The sequence below is a fragment of the Trichosurus vulpecula genome, chromosome 5, assembly GCF_011100635.1.
Source record: "Trichosurus vulpecula isolate mTriVul1 chromosome 5, mTriVul1.pri, whole genome shotgun sequence".
Classification (NCBI taxonomy): Eukaryota; Metazoa; Chordata; class Mammalia; order Diprotodontia; family Phalangeridae; genus Trichosurus; species Trichosurus vulpecula.
Window position 1 is genome coordinate 5,082,304 of NC_050577.1, and position 21,901 is coordinate 5,104,204.

Below are 21,901 nucleotides of genomic sequence, written 5' to 3' on the forward strand. Positions count from 1 at the left end.
TTGCTTTCTTCTGAAAACTGCCTGTTCATATTGTTTGATCACTAATCAACTGGGGAATGGCTCTTTTACAAATTTGGCTCAGTTCTCTATATGTTTGAGAAATGAGGCCTTTATCAGAGAAACTTGCTGTAAAAATTTTTTGGTTTCTTTGTTTCCTTCTAATTTTAACTGCATTGGTTTTATTTATGCAAAAAAACCTTTTAGTTTCATGTAATTAAAATGATCCATTTTACTTCCTGCGATCCTCACTATCTCTTGTTTGCTCATAAACTCTTAAACTCATAAACTCATCCACAGATCCTCATCCAAGGTACATTTTCCCATACTTTCCCAATCTGCTTATGTGTCACCTTTTATATCTAAATCATGTACCCATTTTGACCTTATCTTGCTGTGAGATGTTGGTCTGTGCCTAAGCTCCTCCAAACTTCCAAAAAGCTAGAGACTTTTTCCCCTGAAGGTTTGTATCTTTGAGTTTATCAAACACTAGATTACTATGGTCATTTGCTACTGTATACTGTGTACTTAAACTATTCCACAGATCCACCTCTCTATCTCTTAGATAATACCAGATTCTTTTCACGATTACTGTTTTGTAACATAGTTTGAAATCTGGTACTGCTAGGCCACCTTCCTTTACATTTTTTTCACTGATTTCCTTTATATTCTTGACCTTTTGTTCTTCCAGATGAATTTTATCATTATATTTTCTAGCTCTATAAAATAGTTCTTTGATAGTTTAATTGCTATGGCACTGAATAAGTAAATTAATTTAAGTAGAATTGTCTTTTTTATTAAGTTGGCTCATCCTACCCATGAACAGTGAATATTTCTCCAATTCGTTAAATCAGTATTTGTTTGAAAAACATTTTGTAATTGTGTTCCTATAGTCCCTGGGTATGTCTTTGCATGTAGACTTCCAAGTATTTTATGCTGTCTGTAGTTATTTTAAATGGAATTTCTCTTTCTATCTCTTCCTGATGGGTTTTGTTAGTAATATGTAGAAGAGCCAATGATTTGTGTGGCCTTACTTTATATCCTGCAACTTTGCTGAAGTTGTTAATTGTTTTCACTAATTTTTTAGTTGATTCTCTAGAGTTCTCCAAGTACCATCATATTATTTGCAAAGAATGATTGTTTTATTTTCTCATTGTCTATTTTTATTCCTTCAATTTAATTTTCTTATCTTATTGCTATAGCTAGCATTTCTAGAACAATATTGAATAATAATGGTGATAATGGACATTCTTGGTTCACCTCTGATTTTACTAGGAAAGCTTCTAGTTTATCCCAATTATACAAATGTTTTGATTTTGGCTTTAGAGAGATACTACTTATTATTTTAAGAAAGACTTCATTTATTCCTATGCTGTCTAGTGTTTTTTTTAAATTAATTTTAGTTTTCAACATTCATTTCCATAAGCTTTTGAGTTTTAAGTTTTCTCCCACTCTCTCCCCTCACCCATTTCCAAGACAGCATACAATCTGATAAAGGCTCTACATGAACATCCTCATTAAATATTTTCACATTAGTCCTGTTGTAAAGAAGAATTAGAATGAATGGGAGAAACCACGAGAAAGAAAAAAACAAAAGAAAAAGAGAGACCAAATAGCATGCTTCGATCTGCATTCAGACTCCACAGTTCTTTCTCTGGATGTGGATAGCATTTTTTGTCATGAGTCCTTTGCAATTGTCCTTATACCTTGCATTGCTGAGAAGAGTCAAGTCTATCAAAGTTAGTCATAACAGAATCAATATGCTGTGGTTGTTTACAGTGTTCTCCTGGTTCTGCTCACTTTACTCAGCATCAGTTCATATAAGTCTTTCCAGGTTTTTCTGAAGTTTGCCTGTTCCTCATTTCTTATAGCACAATATTCCATTACATTCATATACCACAACTTGTTCAGCCATTCCCCAGTTGATGGGCATTCCCTTGATTTCCAGTTCTGCTATAAATTTTTTTGTACATACGGATCCCTTTCCCACTTGTGTGATCTTTTTGGGATACAGCCCTAGGGTATTACTGGGTCAAAGGCTGTGCACATTTTTATAGCCCTTTGGGCATAGTTCCAGATTGTTTTCCAAAATGGTTGGATCAGTTCACAACTTCACCAACAATGCATTAGTGTTCCAATTTTCCCACATCTTCTCCAGCATTTATCATTTTCCTGTTTTGTCATGTTGGCCAATCTGTTAAGTGTGATATGGCACCTAAGAGTTGTTTTGATTTGCATTTCTCTAATCAGTAGAGATTTAGAGCATTTTTTCATATGATTGTAGATATCTTTAATTTCTTCCTCTGAAAACTGCTTGTTCATATCCTTTGACCATTTATCAACTGGGGAGTGACTTGTATTTTTATAAATTTGACTCAGTTCTCTATATATTTTAGAAATAAGGTGTTTATCAGTGTCTGGTATTTTTGAATAGGAATGGATATTGTCTTTTGTCAGAAGTTTTTTCTGCAACTGTTGTTATAATCACATGATTTTTGTTGTTTTTGTTAACAGTATGGTCTTTTATGCTGATAGTTTTCTTAATGTTGACCCAGCCCTGCATTCCTGGTATAAATCCCATCTGGTCATAGTGTAAGATCTTTTGATATATTGCTGTAATCTCCTTGCTACTATTTATTTAGAATTTTTGCATCAATATTCATCAAGGAACTTGGCCTATAGTTTGCTTTGTCTGTAGTAGTTGAGGACCAGGAGACAGGGAGAGAGAGAAGACAAGAGAAAGAACAGTTAAATATTTAAGGTTAGTAGCTAATGACTTAATGTAACTACATACTGAACTGTTCTTTCTCCCTGTCTCCTGGTTCTTGACTGCACACATTCTCAGTTCTTTTTCCTCCTAGAAAACCTTCATTTGCCCCTACTGCCATATAGTTTTCCTTCTCCTCATAGCCAAACTCCTAGAGAAATAAAAGTTCAGTACTTTTTCCTTCCTTTTCTTCCTTCTTTCTTTCCCACTCCCTTCTCGTTGGAGCTTCTCACTTTGCCACAAAACTGAAATAGCTCTCTTAAAGGTTACCAGTGACCACTTAATCGCTAAGCCTGATAACCTTTACTTTGAATTCTTTTTGCCTTCTCTAGTATTTGACACAAGTGATTATTTCCATCTCGTCGGTGGTGTCTCTTCCTTGGGTTTTCGTGGAGCTGCTTTCTTCTTGTTAGCCTTCTATCTTTGTGACCCTGGTTCTCCCCCAGGGCTTGGTCTCAAGCTCTTTTCTCTCTCTGCATTTTCTTTCCCTGAACTCATAAGCTCTCACCGATAAATACTTATTTCTATGCAGATGACTCCCGTATTTATAGATATAGCTGAATTTCATTTTGAATCCTAAACTGCCTTTTGGATATCTTGCACTGAATGTCCCAAGTCTTCTTATAATCAACACATGTAAAATGTCACTCATAAACTTTTCCCCCAAAGCTGCCCCTAGCACCTTCTTCTGTATTTCTTTTAAGGATGCCATCATGTTTGCAAGAGTTAGAACCACCCAGTCATCCTCAGCGCTTTCCTTTGCCTCCTCTCCCATATCTGGTTAGTTTCCATGTTGAGTAGAGTCTGCATCCCCAGCATCTCTCACCTTCATCCCCTTCTCTGCCTTCACTACTGCCCTCTTCATTCAGGCCTTCACTATCTCTTGCCTGGGAGGTTGCAGCAGCCTGCTAAGTGGACTTCTCTGTAGTCTCTCTCTTCGCGGAGCCTTTTCCAAGTGGCTGCCGAAATAACCTTCCTATAGCCCATGTTGGATGATCCTATTTCTCTGATGCCCTTTGCCTTTAATTTAGAGCACAAACTCTTTAAGTGGCATTTAGAGCCCTTCACTATGTGGCCTCCACCTAACTTTTCAGACGTAGTCCTCTTCACTTGCCATCCATTCCAGCCACTTACTGGTTTTGCACAGGTTTTCTCCTGAGCTTCATTTAGGAGTGAATTCGTGTGTGAAGCCATTTCTGATCCCCTTTTGATCCCCCACATTGCTGCTGCTTCACCTTCTGCTTCCTTGTGATGGTAGCATAGAAGCCTCTTGAGGACAGGGCCTGTTTAATTTTGTCTTCTTATGCCATCATCTGGCGGAACACTTTGTGTGTTGTTTGATTAGATCTTAGTTTTCTCATTTGTTAAATGAAGAGTTTGGTCTGGATCGCTAAGGTCCCTTCTGTATCAGTAAACTTGGACCCTGACAGGTGCTCTGGCCTGTGTTTTGCCCAGGGGGTGGAGCAGGGGCCTTTGCTTGGACTCTGTGAACTTAGCTTTCAGAAAGGTTTTGATCATTGATTTCTGCTGTAGTCCTTTGTGTTTTTAAAAACATTATTTTGAGAAGAGGTCTGTGGACTTCTCCAGGCATCCAAAGGTCTCTGTGACCCACAGAAGGCTGTGAGAACCCACGGTTTAGAGGGAACCTGCTTTTGGAAACATGTTGGGAGTGGTGGCAGAATGCAGATAAGTGAGGGCTGTGGGCCAGCAGGAGGTGACACATGGCAGCAAGACTGCATCTTTAGCAGTGTTCTGTTATCAGTGGGTCTGTTTTTCCATCACTTTCACTTCCGATAGATACCTCTTCCCTTCCTTCCCCTACTCAGGGAGCCAGCACAGAGACTGACTTTGTGGCTTTCCTCTTCCCTGTCAGATAAGGTTGGACATGCATGTTTTTCCATCCTTCTTTGGGGTCAAGCTCTTACCATTTTTTAACAGTGCAGTAGTCTTCCATGACATTCAGATTCCATCTTTTGTGCAGATATCCCTCTGTGGATTTCCCACTTCCTCATACTCTGCAGTTCTTGACTACTCCAAAAAGAGCTGCGACACATATTTTTTGTACTTGTTGGTCATTTTCCTCTTTCTCTGATGTACTTGTGATATAGGCCTCATATTGGCATTTCTTGGTCACAGGGTAATAGAAGTTTTGGGGCAGAGTTCCTCCTTGTTTTCCAGAATGGCTGGACCGGTTCACAGCTCCACCAACAAGTCATTCATATGTCCCTGTAACCTTTGTCATTTTCCTAAATCTCAGATCTGGCTCCCTGCCCCCTCTGCTCCCCACCACACACACACACACACACACACACACACACACACACACAGATGGACACAGATACACACAAAGACAGACACACAGGTACACATAGACATACACACAGACACGTAGACACACACAGAGGCATACACATAGACACAGAGATGGACACACACACACAGACACACACGCAGACATACACACAGGCACATAGACACACATGCACATACAGACACACAGACACGCACACACACAGACATACACACAGACACAGACACATAGACACGCACATAGACATACACACAGATACATAGACACACACAGGGACACAGACGGACACAGACATATACAGACACATACGCACATGCACGCACATACCGACACACACACAGACACGTAGACACACATGCAGGCATACACACAGACACACACAGATATACACAGACACACACACGCGCATACAGACATGCACACACGTGCGCACACACATACACAAACACACATAGACACAGACACACACACACACACACAGCCTTAGCCTTCACTTACCTGTAGGCTCAAATATAATTGGCTCTATTTATAGGTCCTTACTTTCCAGCCCCTTGCTGCCTCTGCAGCTTCTTTTTCTCCCCCTTCCTCTTTTCCATGTACTTTCAGATGCACACGTACAGTTCTCACCACTTCTTGCACATGTCTCCGTGCCACAGTGGTGGTGGCTGCCCCACATCCCTGGCAGGCACTCCCTGCTCATCTTACTCTTGGGGTAACTCCGTGGTTACCTTCAGGCCTCAGCCCAGAGACTGCCTTCTGCTGGAGGCATTTTCTGATCCCCCAAGGTGTTGGTGTCTCCCTCTAAGCTTAGCTCGTATATATTTTATTTTAATGTAGGTTTGTGTGTATGTGTATGTAGACATTGATGATGTTGTCTCTTCCATTAGACTGAGCTCCTGCAGAGTAGGGACTATTTTATATTTGTCTTTGTAGCCTTTGTTTCTTTCTCTTTTTTGCAGACAGTTGGGATGAAGTAGCTTGCCCAGGGTCACATAGCTAGTACATGTCTGAGGCCTCCTGATTCCTGGGCTGATGCTCTGCCTGCTTTCAACCTAACTGCTCCTAGCCTCAGTTTCTTTTTAAAGAAATGGTTGTTTAATAGAATACATATTGATTCACTCTCCTAAGGACAGCACAGTTTTAGACCTTCAGTGGGTGATACCACATTTCTCTAAGACTCAGCTCCTGCCCTCTTGGAGTTTATGCTTTAACAGGATGTGGTGGTGCACAGAGAACAGTGATGAATGAGGAGGACATGGGCATTTGTTTGTGGCAGACTGTCCTGGCACAAGCTGTTTAACGACTGTAGGTTTAGTGATTATAGGTCAGTGGAGAATAGAGTCTTGAAAAGGAGTGAAAATTTTTTCCTGTGCATCCTGCGGAAATGCCTGCTAGTTCAGAGATGGTTCAAGATCCTTTACACCATGGGAAAGCAATTTGGCTTTTTATAGGTTAAAGTTGTTACCTAAAAATAAAGCCAGCAGCTCCCATCTTATTATGCTGATTTTTTTAGTAAACTTCAAATTTGGGTATTATTAACTCTTCATAGGATCTTTGTGGTTTATGCATTTTCTAATGGCACTATACATACGTATGTATATTTGGGGAGGTGTATGTATATATATTGTTTTTGCATAAAGGAAGATACTCAGTTAAGCTGTAGTTTTATTTTCTTCTTAAATATAATTTACCAATTTTGAATTGATAGGGAATTGTTTTATGACAGGGAATCTGTTTTCATGGCTGCTTGAATTTGACTGTTGTGCCAGTGGGACTTGGTTGACTCTGAGAATATAGATTATTGTGAATTGTAGTGTAATCTGCAGCATTTCAATCATTCTTTGGTGCATTCATTATGTTATTTAAGCATCGAGCCGTCGTACTGAGTATTGCCAAGCTAAACTTGAATAGCATCATCACTTTTGCCCCAGGGAGACTTGGGGGTAAATTCGTCCTTCCCTTGGGAGTTACTTCCTATTCTGACAAGGTTTTGTTTTAGCTTCATCTTTTCCCTAGTCATTCTCTTCACTCTAATGCAGATGTTCTTAACCTGGGATCTGTGAATGTGTTTCAAGAACTGTTTGATCACTGTATTTCAGTAGCATTGGTATCCTTTGTAATCCTGTGTATTTTATTTTATTCATCTTGAGAAACACTGTTCTTGAAAAGAGCTGCAGAACTTTCATAGGAAGCCAAAAGAATCATGAATTAGAAAATTTGCTTTTAAGAACCAAAATTGCTCTCTCCAAAGTTACGGATGATCTCTTAATTTCTAAGTGCAGTGGCCTTTTCTCAGTCTTCTTCCTCCTTGACCTGTCACTGACCCTCATCTCCTGGATTTTCTCTTTCCTCTAGGTTTTCATTGCATCCCCTCTCCAGGTTCTTATCCCACCTGTCTGACCCTCCTCAGTCTCCTTTTCTGAACCTTCATCAAGGTGATTCTTGCTCAACATGGGGGTCCCGTGGGCTCAGTGCTGCCCCATCTTCCCTTCTGTCTCTGGACTATTTTACTTGGTGATCTCTTAAGGTCCTGTGGGTTCAGGCATCATCTCGGTGCTGATGATTCTCAGATCCGACTTCTCCTAACCTTTCTCTGACTTCCAGGCTCACTTCTCCAGCTCCTGTTGGACATCCAGAACTGAACGCCTCGTAGTCCTCTGAAACTCAGTGTGTCCAAAAATGAACTCTGTACCTTACCTCTGTGCCTCCCTTTTTAACTAGCTTCTTTATTGAGGTGAAGGGCACTGCTGCTCTGCCATTGGCCCTGGCCCGCAGCCTGGCTTCATCCTCAGTTCCTCCCTCTCACCCCTTCCATCCACATCCAGTTTATTGTCACTTCTTGGCTGACAGTTCTCATCTACACCCCATTTTCCCACTCACACAGCTGCTCCCCTGTTAGAGGCCCTCGTCAGGGCCTGCTCGGACTGTTGCTGCCCTTTCCTGTCTGCCCTCCCTTTGTCAGAATGAACTTCCCCAAAGTGCTAGCCTGATTGCGTCATCCCCTGTGGATCCAGGGTCCTCTGTGCAGCCCAGCCCTTCACCACCTGGCCCCTCTCTGCCTCCCCTCATTATCTCCACCACCCTTCCCCCCCACTCCCCATCACGTACTGGGGAATTCAGGGACTTGAGCCTCCTTGCTGTTCCTCTCCCCTCCAGGCAGTTGTGCTGCTGTTCCCCAGGCCTGAAAGCGCTCTCGTCTCTCTTGACTCTTTAGTTCCCTTTAAGTTTCGGGTCTCCTTCACTGCTGGGGTTTTCTCTCTGAGATTTCCTTCAGCTTTCTTTTATTTGGTAGAATGCACAGTCTTTGAGGGCAGGCATGCTTTTGCCTTTCTCTGTACCTTCTACAGAATAAGTGCTCGTCGACTTTCTGAGAACTCTGGCTCTAACATCACCTTTGATAGCTGGTCGACCATGGATGGGTGGGCTCCTAGTCAGGTATGTTGGAGCTGCCCAGCATGCAGTGACACCTCCCACTCTGACTGGACTGTCAGGTCTCCAGTGAGGCCACAGATAACCGCCTGGTATCCTTCCCCTTCGGGCTGAGCAAAGGCTTCGTTTCCTTGGGGTTGGTCTTTGGAGTTTCATGTTGGTCTAGTGTGTCTCCAGCTTTATCTTGGCCCCCTCCCTGATCCTGATGAGGTCAGAGGGTCAGAAAAGTCTGTCTCCTCATAGACCCGTGCATCAAACACTTGGCAACTTTGTTCAGAATATTTCTTTTTGGTTGGATATATTGTAGGCGGAACCACATGCATCAAATAATACCTACTTTCTGTCTGAGTGAATTTACATTGTGTATAATGAGCAGCAGCTAGAACTCTTGTAGTTAGAGCATCATGCTTCAAGTCTCTCCTCGGAGAAGAAGAGGTAAAAATTGCTGGCGTTTAGATAGCACGGTAAGCTTTGCAGAGTGCTCCACATGTATTCTTTCTTGTGAGGTAGGTGCCTTTATTATCCCCAATTTACAGATGAGAAAGCTGAGGCAGGCAGTCAGCTCCGTGACTTGTCCAGGGTCATACAGATAGCAAGTTTCTGAAACCAGATTCTACCTCGAGTCTTCCTGACTCCAGGTCCAGCTGTCTCCATGGTACCACACTGTGGCGTCCGTGGACTCTGGGACACTGGGCAGGTCATGGAACTTCTTGGCGCCAGTGCCCTTTGCTGTAAGATTGCGGTGCCCAGGCAGGTTGTCTGTATAGACCAGCGAAGGGCTTCCCATTGATGACATCCCAGATGTGCCCACCCATGCATTCAGCTGATGGGCGATTCCTGGCGGGTGCCTTTCCCCTGCCGTCCCTGCTTTTGCTTGGTGCTGTGCTTCTTTCCTCTGGCCGTGTCCTCTCTCTGCCTCTCCTGGCGTCTGCCTGCCAATCACTGACACAGACACTTCAGGTCTTGGACTCTTAGTCTGTGTTTGTTGCCAGGGCATTTATCACACATTGGAGATCTCTCGGCTTTGGCTGGGTGTGATGGTGGTTAGTTTGCACCCTTGCTCTCCTGTGGGGTGTGAAGGGGCGAGGGGTCTTCATTGTTGACTCTTGCTTTTTTGACAGCTGTGGTTTTGTGAAAGTGTTTCTCAGAGGTCAAGCTTGGCCAATAAATTAGGATCAGTTTAATGAAGGTGTGAAAATGGAAGCCCCTCCCGGTGGCTCATGACCTTCTGGACTTTGCCTCCTCCTGAGCCCTGGCCCCATCTGCCTCATCCTAGGATCAGTCCGCAGCTAGTCAGCTTTTTAGGGGGAGGCATGCAGAGAGGAGCTTCCTTGTGTGCATTACCTTGTATCTCGTGTTGCTTGGTTCTAGGCTGCTACGGCGTGGATGGGGAAAGCGATTCCATCATGAGCTCAGCTTCTGAAAACTCCACGGAGCCGTGGTTCTGCGACGCCTGTAAATGTGGGGTGTCACCCAGTTGTGAGCTGTGCCCGAACCAGGATGGGATCTTCAAGGAGACAGACGCTGGCAGGTCGGTGTGAGCGCTTGCCCCTCCCTCGCCTGCCTTGGGTTCCCAGGGTGGGGCAGGTTTGACACTTAGATTCTGTAGGAGGCCAGAGTGGTTTGTATCCTCACTGGCCTGGACATGCGCGTGGTCCTTTCTCTGCTGTTGATCTGAAAGTGCCGACCCTGACTGGAAGTGTGAGCTTCTGTGTCTCAGTGAGCCACCTTGTATGGGCATCAGGTGTTCCCAGGGTCGGGAGCCTTCACAGGCCATGGATCCTGCCCTTCCTGTAAGGAGCATTTGTAGCTTAGCAGCCATTTTTCTCATCCTTTCATCTCCTTTTGAGATCCCATCACTGGATTTTAGACACTGCTTTGTCTAGGGGTGCCTTTGGTCGAGAGAGGCCAGGACTGATTGGACCTTGGGCCAAAGCTGCGTCCATTCCCTCAGGGTGTCTTCCAAGGCCTAGCTGTAGCTCTGCTGGCTTCATGTTCTGCATAAATAACTCCTGAAAATACAGAGGAAACAGGAGCTGCCTGGGAGAACCTGCCTTGTCATTTACCTGGCTGCAGGGAATGAGGCATTTCTCTTGAAATCCTCCATTTCTGCTCATGCTGTGAGGCTGCAGACCATGCTGATGGTCACGTAGCTGATGAGCTATGTTTGGATGGAATTGGCGTCCTACCTTCTAGACTCCAGGCTCTTTCTGTGATTGTATATCTTTTTGGGGAGTTGTGCTACTTTTGCCCATTCTAGCAGTGAGTCAGTCAGCAAGCATTTTATTAGGCGTTGATTCTATCCTGGGTGCTAGGATACAGAGAAAGGCAAAATCCCCACATGGTCTTTGCCTACAAAGAGCTTCTCTTCTGAGGGGTGGGATGGGGTGGGGGTTGGGGCATCAGGCAAACAGCTAGGTGCAGACAAGCTGTGTGCAGGAGGAAACAAAAAAATGGCAGAAGGGCCCTGGCCTTCATGGGGGTAGGGGAAGGTGGGATTTAAGCTGAGTCATGAAGGAAGCCTAGGAAGCCAGGAGGTGGAGATGAGGAGGGAACATATTCTAGACAAGAGATGGCAGCCAGAGCAAATGCCTGGAATTGAAAGACGGAGTGTGTGCAAGAGCGGCCAGGGGGTGGGGGGCACTGGGCTGAAGAAGCGGTGTCAGGGAGTGAGGTGTGAGAACACTGAGAAGGGAAGGAAGGTCTGGGGACAAAGGGCTTTAGTTGCCCTTTTTATATTTGCTCCTGAAGGTGATAGGGAGCCACAGGAGATTACTGAGGAGGGAGAAATGATCAGGTCCCCCACTTTAGTGACTAAATGGAGGGTGGACTGGAGCGGGGGGAGACTTGAGGCAGGCAGGACACCCCCCCCCCCCAAGCTATTGCCATGGTCCAGGTGTGAGCTGATGAGAGTCTGCACCAGGGTGGGGGCAAAGTCAGAGGAGAGGAGGGGACTATTTTGCAGTCAGAGTTGTTGGCCGAAGATCCTGCAGAAATCCCTGGTCGTGATGTCTTTCAAAATTCCCTGCCCTCGAGAACTGTGAAGCCTAAGATACTTTGCATCGTAGCTTGAAATAGCGGATGAGCTAGGTGGGTAGGATCTGCTTCCCGGCCAGCCCCCTGAGGATTGCTACCATCTCTCCTTCTGCCTCTGACTCACTCTTCCTCATGTGCTGGGCCCCTGCTCTCCCAATGGGAGAGTATTCACCTTCATGGATGGCCCTCCACTCTCCGGCTCTCTTCTGCGGTGCCACCCCTCTGAACTACAGTGGTGAAATTCTCAGTACTGTTCCTGGCTAGGCTGTGCTTCTGGTTTGCCTTGGGGCTTCCCTCACTAGTCCTGGCCTCCCCAGCCCCTTACAGGTTGTGTGGCCCTATAAGAACATAGGCCCTTCAGCCAGGGGATGAGACTTCTTCTCACAGCACCTGGATTAGAACAGGGGCTTAATCAGTGTTTTTTCATTCCATCAGTCATGTAGAAAACAGTTTTTATTGTCTAAGCTGACTAGATTTCCTTCCCTTTTATGTTCTTGATGAGAACATGAATAGTTCACAGAAAATCATTGGATTGAATGGAAGAAAAGCACCATTCTGCCTGTCTCATTCAACATTAGTTCAGTTACAGTGTTCAAAGCTGTAATCCGGTGTTTCTCTTTGCTAGCTGGCTGCATCTCCCCCTCTTAGAGCTGTAGATTCTTGTGACTGAGCAGCACCAGCAGCAGCTTGGGGCTCTCACAGGTGGATGCCCATGGGCAGGGGGCAGGGGGCAGTATTGCCTCTTATTCTTTTATCACTGTTCTGTAGCTGGGAACCATAGGTGACCTCAGTGGCTTAATTTTTTTTAGCACAGTGTCTGGCACAGAGTAGGAGCTTAATAAATGCTTGTTCAGATTTAAACTATTCTTGTATTTCCTATTGAAATAAAATGGTGATTTCCTATTTGAAACTTTGGGCTCCAGTTGAATTAAAATGCATATGGATTTTAAAATAAATCCCTTTGCTAAATGAGCCCCTTGCTAGAATGTAAATTCTATCTCCTCTTTTTTTGTTTTGTTTTATATGGTTTTTTCCTGTTCTTTTCCTTAATCAACATCTGTCACCATAGCTCGAAGCAGAATGGATGGTGGAGTAACAAGGAGGATTATTCTTCTTTGATTACCCAATTTGTCTCAATTACAAGGTTCTAGAGCCCGTATGGCTTAGTAGATGAACATGCAAACATTGAGGCCTGGTAGTAATGAGAGCTGACGTCCCCTCCCCTGGGACCTTCCCTGCCTTGGGTGAGTTCTTTAATCAAGAACCCAACGCTTGTGCGCCATCCATTACAGTGTTAGCTTCAGGCTGTTGTACTTGTGTGACGTGGACACCGACGTTTTATGAAGGTCAGGAGGAAGCGGGCAGCCAGTGGTTAGGTTGATACCAGATAAAGTCCAGCAGCACAGCTGCTGCTGTCGCTGCTGTGGCCTTTAAAACTGCAGGACGAAGCAGGCCAATTAAATGGAGAGGCAGCTGCTTGTCGGAGATGCGTATCTCTAAATTGAACTCAGCAGGATGCGTTTGGGAGGTTATATTAGAGCAGCTATCCAGAAATCTCAAAAATAGAACCTTGGATTTTCCCAAGAAAAGGTAATTGTAAAGATGGCGACTGTTTTCCCCACTCGCCCCTTTAGAATGGTTGATTCCTTTCAACCCAGCATGTGGCGCAGAAGGCCCCCCTATAGAATTTCTAGCATCGTTGCTGGGCTGCAATAGCTTTTTATTAATATGGTCACGAGGCTAAGGACGCTGGGCACATGATGAGTATGTTTAACTTTCATAGTTGGTGATCTGTGAATATCTTCTGGCTTGAATGTGATTGAAGGGTACAGTCCTCAAAAAGTTAAATTAGAAACCCGCATTCACAAACACTTAAGTGTATTGTCATTCAGATTCAGTTCTCTCCTCTGAACCAGTCAGCACTTTGCTGAACCACCCCCTCCCTGCCAACCTCCCAGGGCCAGGAATTGTATCAGCAGCTGGTGTGCTGAGCCTGTCTTTGCTTTCTCTGTCTCTGCTCCTATGCTTTCCCACAAACCCTCCCTGCTAGACCTTGCTTTGCCTGTTCTGATGGAGTCCCTCCTTCCTTGTCTGTCTTGGGCATGCCATCTACACGTCCTGCTTGCCTCTCCCTTTCTTGTTTCCCCTTCTCATGCCCTAGCCTTAACTGCACATGATCTCAACTTCAGGATTCCACCAGCCAGGCGCTCTGTGAGGTACACAAGCAAGCCTCCATTGGACCTCCCCTGTGTTTTTCCATTGCCCTTTGGGTTGGGGCCATTTTTAGGGGGACAATGCAGCGGATTAGTCATTGGAATTTCATGGTTTCATTGGTATACTTCTGTGCTGTCAGGCAGACAGGACTATCAGATGCTGCTCTACAGTTTCTTGAATGCGTTCATACACGGTCTCTTTGTCTTGTGGAATCCTGGGCCTTCTCATTACCCATCTCTACCACTTGTGCAGCCCAGTAGTGGTGGGATTGATAATACTGTTGGGGCTGCTGAAAGCTTTGCATTCCTCATAGTGGCTGGACTTGGACTCAGATCCTCCTATGGGCATTTAGTAATTGAACCTCTGGAAACCTCTATAGGTCTTGGTTATTGATTAAACTATAGATTGGCTTTGATTTGCCTTGGAGGATAGTGTTCCCATGGGGAGGATCCTCAGTGTATTACCAGGGTCCTCTCATTTGGTCTTCATAACAACCATGAGAAGTATTACTGTACAGATAAGGATATTGGGGAAGAGAAGGCTTGCTTGTGGTCAGAACCCTGAGATGTCAGAGATGGAATTGGAATCCCAGGTCCCCCCACTGGCCAGATTTCACCCTCTTGTCTCTGGACATGGCTGCTTCTCATGGCAAACTCTAGGTAGTCCCTCATTCTGGCAGTGCCATTCCATGGGCATGTGTTGCAGTCTAGGCAGTGGGTCATTTATGTTATTTATTCTCTTAGTTCTTCTTGGGCAGCAATGGATCAGACTGTCCTTTGGGATACTGTCATGGATTTCCCTGACTCAGCCTTGTCATGATCTGGGCCTCTGCAGTTTACACACGGTCGTCAAGGACGAAGAGCATTTGGCGAATCTGACTATAAAAGTGGGGCTGACTTGCTCCTTTTCCCATTGGTTGGTTTTGGCTCGGCGGGATCTCGTTCCGGCGTCTTTGGAGGCTTCTGAACAGAAGCCCATATTCCCAACTCATGTTGGCCTTGTTTCTTGTCTCTGTCCGCCTCAGAGCTTACCCATGTGCTGGTGGTAGCAGTTTCCGGGCTCTTTTGCTCTTTTCCTTGTGACAGCAGTTGAACGTTTGTTAAACATCTAGGAAACGGTGAAGTTCCCTGTTTATGGCTTTGTCCAGACCTCGTGTTTCTTGATTGACAACTTTTGTGAACATGTGTCAGCCAGTTTGGCTTCTGCCAAGCCAGAGGTCAGAGCTTTGTGACATGACTGCTCTGTCTGTGGGAACATTTGTCTCCTTTAGTTCATTTTTTGTTTTAATTTAGTTTTTGACATGTTTGGTGATCCCCTCACTCTCTTCTTGATTCAGGCAGTTGAAAACAATATGCTTTTGACATGTTCTAAGCCTCTGAATAGTCTGTGTGCCTTGGGGTCTTTCAGTTTTGACTTCTCTCCATCCTCTTCCACGAGCATTATCACATAGTAGTAACAGTCTCATTGTATGAGTAAAGTCTTTGAAGGGTCTGTCATGAGGAACAAAACCCAGCCTCCAGCATGATACACTGGAAGGTCAAGGTCAGGGCTGCTAGCGTCTTCCCCTTTCAAGTGACCTTCCCCCTACTCTGTGTATCTTGGGTGTACCTAATTATTGACAAGTTGTCCTCCTGTTTGGAATATCTACTCCTTCAGGCTGTGGTCTGTTTATTCCTTTCTTCTTACCCGCATCCATTAGCACAGTGCCTGGTACACAGCACATCCTTAATCGACACTTGTTGACTGGTCAACAGACTTATTCTGTTGGTTGGCCAGTACCGTCTCCTCTAGCGGGTTCCAGTTTGTATGTATCCAGATATATGCATATAGCACATATAGCATATGTAATACTAGGCATACATATCTAGAGTGTCATGAAGAATATAAAAATGAGGAGGTGAAAAGCACTGCTTTTTAAAGTTATGGGTCACAACTTCTTACAACCTGGTTAGTCACTCTAAGAAGGACGCTGGTGATAAGTCAACAAGCATTTATAAAGTACCTACTATGTACCAGACATAGCGCAAAGTACTGGATGTATTATGAGAAACTTTGGAGAGACTTTGGGATGAAGCTCAGCACCATCAGGGTCTCCCATCACAGGGAGGCAGATCTGACTGCTCAGGCTGCCCTGAAAAGGAGGCTTATTTGAAGATGGAGTCACTTGGGTCAAGAGAAAAAAGTCACAGGGCCCTTCCCCTGTGCACTTACCGCTCTTAAGAAAGTCTTTGTTCCTGGAGCAGATGTTAGCTCTTACAATGGTGTTTTCTTGCTCAGGTTCATTCTTTGTGAGCTTTATGAGGGAGAATGACCAGAGTCCTGGTGGAGCCTGTGGTAATTGTCCAAAGAGAATGGGGCAGACTTTTTTTCCATCAGACCTGCTCTTTGCATTCCAGTCTGGAGAGTAGATGAGCAGGTCTGGTTCATTTGTCTGGTACTTGATACAGATATTACAGGTTGCGGTTGTCCATAGCTTCCCAAGTTTGAGTCCTGATCCCCGTCCTTCTCTTGAGCTGCTCTCCCACTTGTGCTTTGGAAGCACAAGATCCCGAAGTCTTGAGGGATGTTTTGAGACTGCCATCACCTGGTGAAGAGCACCTCGCCTTGGAAATGAGCCTCTGCAGTCTGCTTGGCTGGTTGGTTCTTGGAGGACAGACACATCACACCGCTCAAGGAGATCACTGGGTCCAATGGGCTGTAGACTTTGGTGACTTGGGGGGCATAGTTTGAAACTGCTTTCCAGAGAAGTCTGCCCACCAAGTTTCAATGGGCCTGTTTTCCTGCGGCTCCTCCAATATTTATCATTTCTCTTTTTTGCCAACTTTGCCAATCCGATAGATATGAGGTGGGACCTCGGATTTGTCCTTCCAGTCCAGGGTTTCTTAGCTTTTTGTTGTGGGCCTCATTGGCAGTCTGGTAAAGTTTGTAGGCCAGCTCCTTAGAAAAAAGTTTTTAAACGCATAAAATTACCAAGGAAACTAATTCTGTTGGAATAGCTGTGAAGATATTTTTTAGAACTGGTTTATAAGATCCCCTTTCTAATTATTAGTGATTTGGAGCATTTTTTTCTGCGTGGTAATTGATAACAAGGAGATGCCCGGGTCATGGCTTTTCCCCCAGCTCTGCCTGGCCTGTCTTTGTGTTAACAGCTCAGTTTCTTGAGCCTATCATTAGTCTTGACCACCTCCTCCCACAGTGCTCTCACTTCCATCTTTCCCTCCATTGATCCCCCCGCCCCCCCACGCTCAGATTTCCTCTCAGGAGAACCTCATCTCCACGTCCCCTCATCCTTCCACGCCTGCCTGCCTGCCTGCCTCAGGAGGAGCACAGCCGTGAGAGCATTAGCTGGGCCTGACTTGTTGGGTGTGAGCATTTACAGATCACACAGGTAGCCGCCCTTGGGGACGGAGGAGCTGCAGCTCTGGCTTATGTAGGCTGTGTCCTTAGGAGTTGTTATGATGGTGTTTAAGTGACTTTTTCCTTTAGTTTCCCTAGATAGCATTAATAACATGTAGGCGAAGGGGAGATCAAGACCACATCTGGATAGACCATACGCTCCTGGAGGGAGCCCTAGGACACATAGTAGGCTTGCTGATAACCTCGTCAATAAATGCTGTCATGTCTTCCCTTGTAGGTGGGTCCACATTGTCTGTGCCCTCTATGTCCCAGGAGTGGCTTTTGGTGATATTGACAAGCTGCGGCCTGTGACCCTTACAGAGATGAATTACTCTAAGTACGGGGCCAAGGTAAGATCAGAGTCTTCTAATGCTTTTTGTGAGATTTTCTAGTGCCCTTTTTGGGTGTATTTTGCATTTTATAAGTTTATTAATCATTATATGATGTTCTCTGGGTTTCAGATACAAATAGTGGACCTTAGCTGTGGGTGGGTTTGTCCTCCGAAGAGCTTGGGGGGCAATTCACTGCTGTAGACTTCTATTAGGTATCTGTTATGTGCCCTGTTTCCTGTGATCAACAGCACATTCTCTGCCCTCAAGAATCTTCCTCTCAAACAGCAGTGGTACATGGGAAACATGGTCGCAAGCATCAGCATGGCTGGATGAGCCTTGTCTCAGGTGTGGTGTTTAAGTGGGGAGTCCCTAGGCTCCTAGAGGGGGACAGATCTCCCTGGACACACTGAGGGCACACACTGTCTGTTTGCTCGTCTGCAGTGAACAGTCTAGCTCTTTCTGCCCAGGGCACTGAGGCCCTCACATTGCTGGCCAGTGCAGTCTTTGGTGTGGTGGGGCTGGGGAGAGGGACAACAATGAGAAGGATTCTGGTGTGATCGGGCAGGAGTAGGGAGGCCTTCAGGATCACTGCCGTCCAGCCAGGCCAGTATCCACATTTTCCTACAGTGTGCCCTGTACCTGCCTGACCCCTCAGCTTTGGAGAAACACCCAGACCACTCTTTGCTTCCTTTCTTCAGAGTCCAAGCACTCCCTCTGTCTCTCTGAGCCTTTGGCACGTCATAGCCTCTCTGGGACTCAGTTTCCTCCTCTGAGGCCCCTCCAGCCCTGAAGCTGTGATCCCTCCATCCTCTCTAGTTACATTTAGAGGGATTCTTGTCAGGAGAGATTGGGGTGACCCCCTCATCTTCTCAGGAGCACTTTCTTCCCCAGCTTTCAGTATTTGGGGGAATATTCTTTGTGATTTTGGGTCTCGAGCAGAAGCTGCCTCCCTCTGGGAAGCTGGGCTCTTTGTGTAAACAGACTCCATCCCAAAGGACATTTTTAAGCCTAGTGTTTAGAACCTCAGTGAACTTTCCCCACAGAATCCACATGAGGTGTAGGAATTGTATTCTAAGGGAAGTGCCCCAGATTGACTTACCTCCTCATCGTTATCAGCTGTGTTTCTTAGAGGATGTCACAGCTGATAAGTGTTCATTAAGAGCCTCCTGTGTGCAGCCCTTTCTCCAGAAGAGTCTTGGGGGGGAGGAATGGAGGAGGGCAAGCATCCTTTGTGCTCATGGACATGACAGTAGATGTTGACCTAGTTTAGGTCTAATTCAGGAGTCCTTGAGGGGTAAAGACCCCTCCTGTGGAGGAGAAGCTTGGCAGGGTGGTTATTGTCAGCTGTAATAAATGGGGAGCCCTTGATGCTCTCCCTCTGCCTGTCTGCTTGCTCTCTCCCTAGGATTGCTATGGTGGGACTTCAGGCCTCCATTTCTTGCTGTGCCTTGGGGCAGCTTACCCCTGTGTCCTGAGAATCACACTCATCTCCTGTGTTACCTGCTCCAGGAGGCCCTTCCAGGTCTAGGGCTCCCCTCCTTGTCACAGTGATTGGCACTTAGGTGGAGAGCATGGTGCTTAACTTCTATAGTCCCGTGATGCGCTTACGCACGTATTGCCTTCAAGGAGGCTTGGACTGTGGAGAGTGATGCATTGGCACAAAACACTTCCACATAGCTGCCATTCACTCTTCAGGCAGCATGGCCCAGCAGGGAGAGAGCCAGCCTCGAGGCCAACTAGACCGGGGTTCAGGTCCCTCCCAGGTTAAAATGGCCTTGGGAAATGTTGGGCAAAATAGGTTAGGAGCTCGTTGGTGGTTCCCCGAGTTGGTACATACTCACGAGAATTTTGCAGCACAGCCCTGAGGCTCTGCTTCTGCGTGACTTCAGCACTGCCACTCGAGGCTGTCCCAGGACTACGTACTTCAGATAGTGTCCATTGCCCTGGTAAATGAGTATTTCCTCACCTGGGAGTTCTCGGCACCATTGAAAGCACAGTCCCAAGCTCATCCCATTCCTCCACCTCACGATGTTTTTGTTGTAAGACCACTTCTTCCCTGTCCTTGTTTTGTTCACTGCTGTATTATTATTCGCAGGTCTGACCATATCAGCCTCTATTCAGTAAACTGCAGTGGCTCCCTGTCTCTTCCAGGACCAAATAGAAACCTCCCCTCTTCTTACATCTAAACCTCTCTCCTTTCCCTAAACTGTATTGTGCTCCTGGGGTACTGGCCTCCTGGCTGATCCTTGAACAGAGTCTTCCCCACCAGTGGTGTGCATTTTCTCTGGCTGTCCTCCAAGCCTGTATTGCTTTTCTTTCCTCCTGCTGACCCCTGGCTTGCCTTGAGATAAAACCTTCCCTTCTGCCAGAAGCATTTCCTGGTCTTCCTTAATGTGGGTGCCTCTCCTCTTGACTCATTCCAGTTTATCCCCGTTAGACTGTGAGCTCCTTGAGATAGGGGCTGTTTGTGCACAGTGCCTGGTCCATAGCAGGTGCTTATTGACTGACTGAATGACCATGTAGGGCACATGCCCTCTTAACTTTTCCCAATGCCTGTCCCTCCTGTGGGCCTTCTTGTATGCCCTTCTGATCTCTGCATGGCGGCTCTTGCTCACCAATCAGGGAGGGCTTTCTTCCTTCTCCCATCTTCCTAGAGGAGACTGCTTTTCATTGGTTGCCTTCCATGGCTCCAGGCTTCCTCTGCCCACATTTTATTTGTTTGAGCATCAAGAGTAGACCCCACCCCCTGCCTCTCTGTGCTTCTGGAGACAGAGGAGGGCCTATTTCCCAGGGTACGAGTGGTGTCCTGGGCTGGGACGATGCTTTTTGGTTGTTGTGGAAGCTCCATCATCCTCATCTGAAAGGAAGCATTACCCATGCACATACATCTCCGTTTTGTTTAAGCCGGAAAGATGGTGGGGGTGGGGGGTGGTGGTGACAGTCCCAGGAATGTTGTAGAGTGAGCAGTTTTCTTTTGGTTCCGGGTAGGAATGCAGCTTCTGCGAAGACCCCCGTTTTGCTAGAACTGGAGTGTGCATCAGCTGTGATGCAGGAATGTGCCGAGCCTATTTCCATGTCACCTGCGCCCAAAAGGAGGGTCTACTTTCTGAGGCCGCTGCTGAGGAGGTAAGCTCAGTCTGGCCCAGGGGGTGGTGGGAGCAATTCAGGTCTTTCTCATCATATCTGTCCCCAGGCCTCCATTTCATATCCCTGAGGTTGACAGGTTGGACTTGCTATAAGATTGCCCCTGGCAGACTCTGGAGTAGTGTTCAATGCAGTTTAAAAATTTATTAATTCAGTTTTTCTCTTTTTGTATTATTTTTTCCAAGGCATTTACATAAAACTTTCATTTGATATGAGAAACAGTATGGCATAATGGATAGGGATCCAGCCCCCCAAAACCCCACAGCTTTAATGAATAAAAGGCATTTAACAAGTACACAAAAAATAAACAAGAGAATGAACAAATGAAGGGAAAGGAACTGACAGACCTAGTGACACAGCTCAGTCAAGGCTATGGCCTAGTGAATGGAGTGCTGGATTTTCATTCATAAGGATCTGGCTCTGAATCCTGCCCCTGATAACTTAGCAGCTTCATGACTGTGAGCAGGCCCCTTAAACATCCTGAACGGTGGGGACAAAAATACCACAGCATGTATCTCATAGGGTTGTTGCATTTCTCACATGACATAATGATTATAAATCACTTTGCAAACCTCAGGAGCATGCCTTCAAGTCAGTTATGAGGGTGTAACTTGTTTCATTAATAGTTGGAATAAAAATAGATAGTTAAGGTTGATTTCATTCTCTAGGCAACATCAAGAGTAAGAAGAACAATTATTAATTAAAATTATACATTTTAATGGTCTGAATTCTCCTATTAGAAGAGAAAAGGTTACAGAATGGATCAAGAACGAACACCGATAAATATGGGTGCTTAAAAGAAGCACGTTGAATAAAAAAATAATGCAGTTAAAATGAGAGATTATTTAATAGTGTTAAAGGAAAAATAAATAATAAATGTACGCCAGTTCTCAAGTTGTATGCACCAAGCAGTTTAACATTGAAATTTATAAAGGAATTGTTAATGGGATTAGAAGAAGAAACAGATAAACAATGTTACAATAATACAGTTGGAAACTTTAGTATTCCATTATGAAAATATAAAATTAAAATAAAATAGATCATTAACAAAGAACTCACAGATTGATTGCTTATTGTACAGTTGAGATTAACATGGAAGAATGAAATGGGAGAAACAGAATACGTGGTTTTCTCCTACATAGAAATGTTCAACATTGAACACCTGCGAGGTCATAGGGAGTCAATTCCTTTGTCACTTTCAGAGGACAGATGTTCTCTATGCTGTCTTTTCAGATTACAGTATGTTAACATTAGGATGAAATTACAGTAACCTGA

The 21,901-nt window shown here is 45.3% G+C and overlaps 1 protein-coding gene across 4 annotated transcripts in view; it reads left to right on the top strand.

The window, feature by feature from the left end:
- Nucleotides 1-21,901, top strand: part of PHF14 (PHD finger protein 14) — a 174,348-nt gene that overhangs the window by 20,786 nt on the left and 131,661 nt on the right. For all 4 annotated transcript variants that reach the window (XM_036759514.1, XM_036759516.1, XM_036759515.1 and 1 more), the window contains exons 5-7: nucleotides 9,876-10,035; nucleotides 17,389-17,500; nucleotides 20,471-20,608. In XM_036759514.1, the coding sequence (XP_036615409.1) occupies nucleotides 9,876-10,035; nucleotides 17,389-17,500; nucleotides 20,471-20,608 (410 nt within the window). The remainder of the gene's footprint in view (nucleotides 1-9,875; nucleotides 10,036-17,388; nucleotides 17,501-20,470; nucleotides 20,609-21,901) is intronic.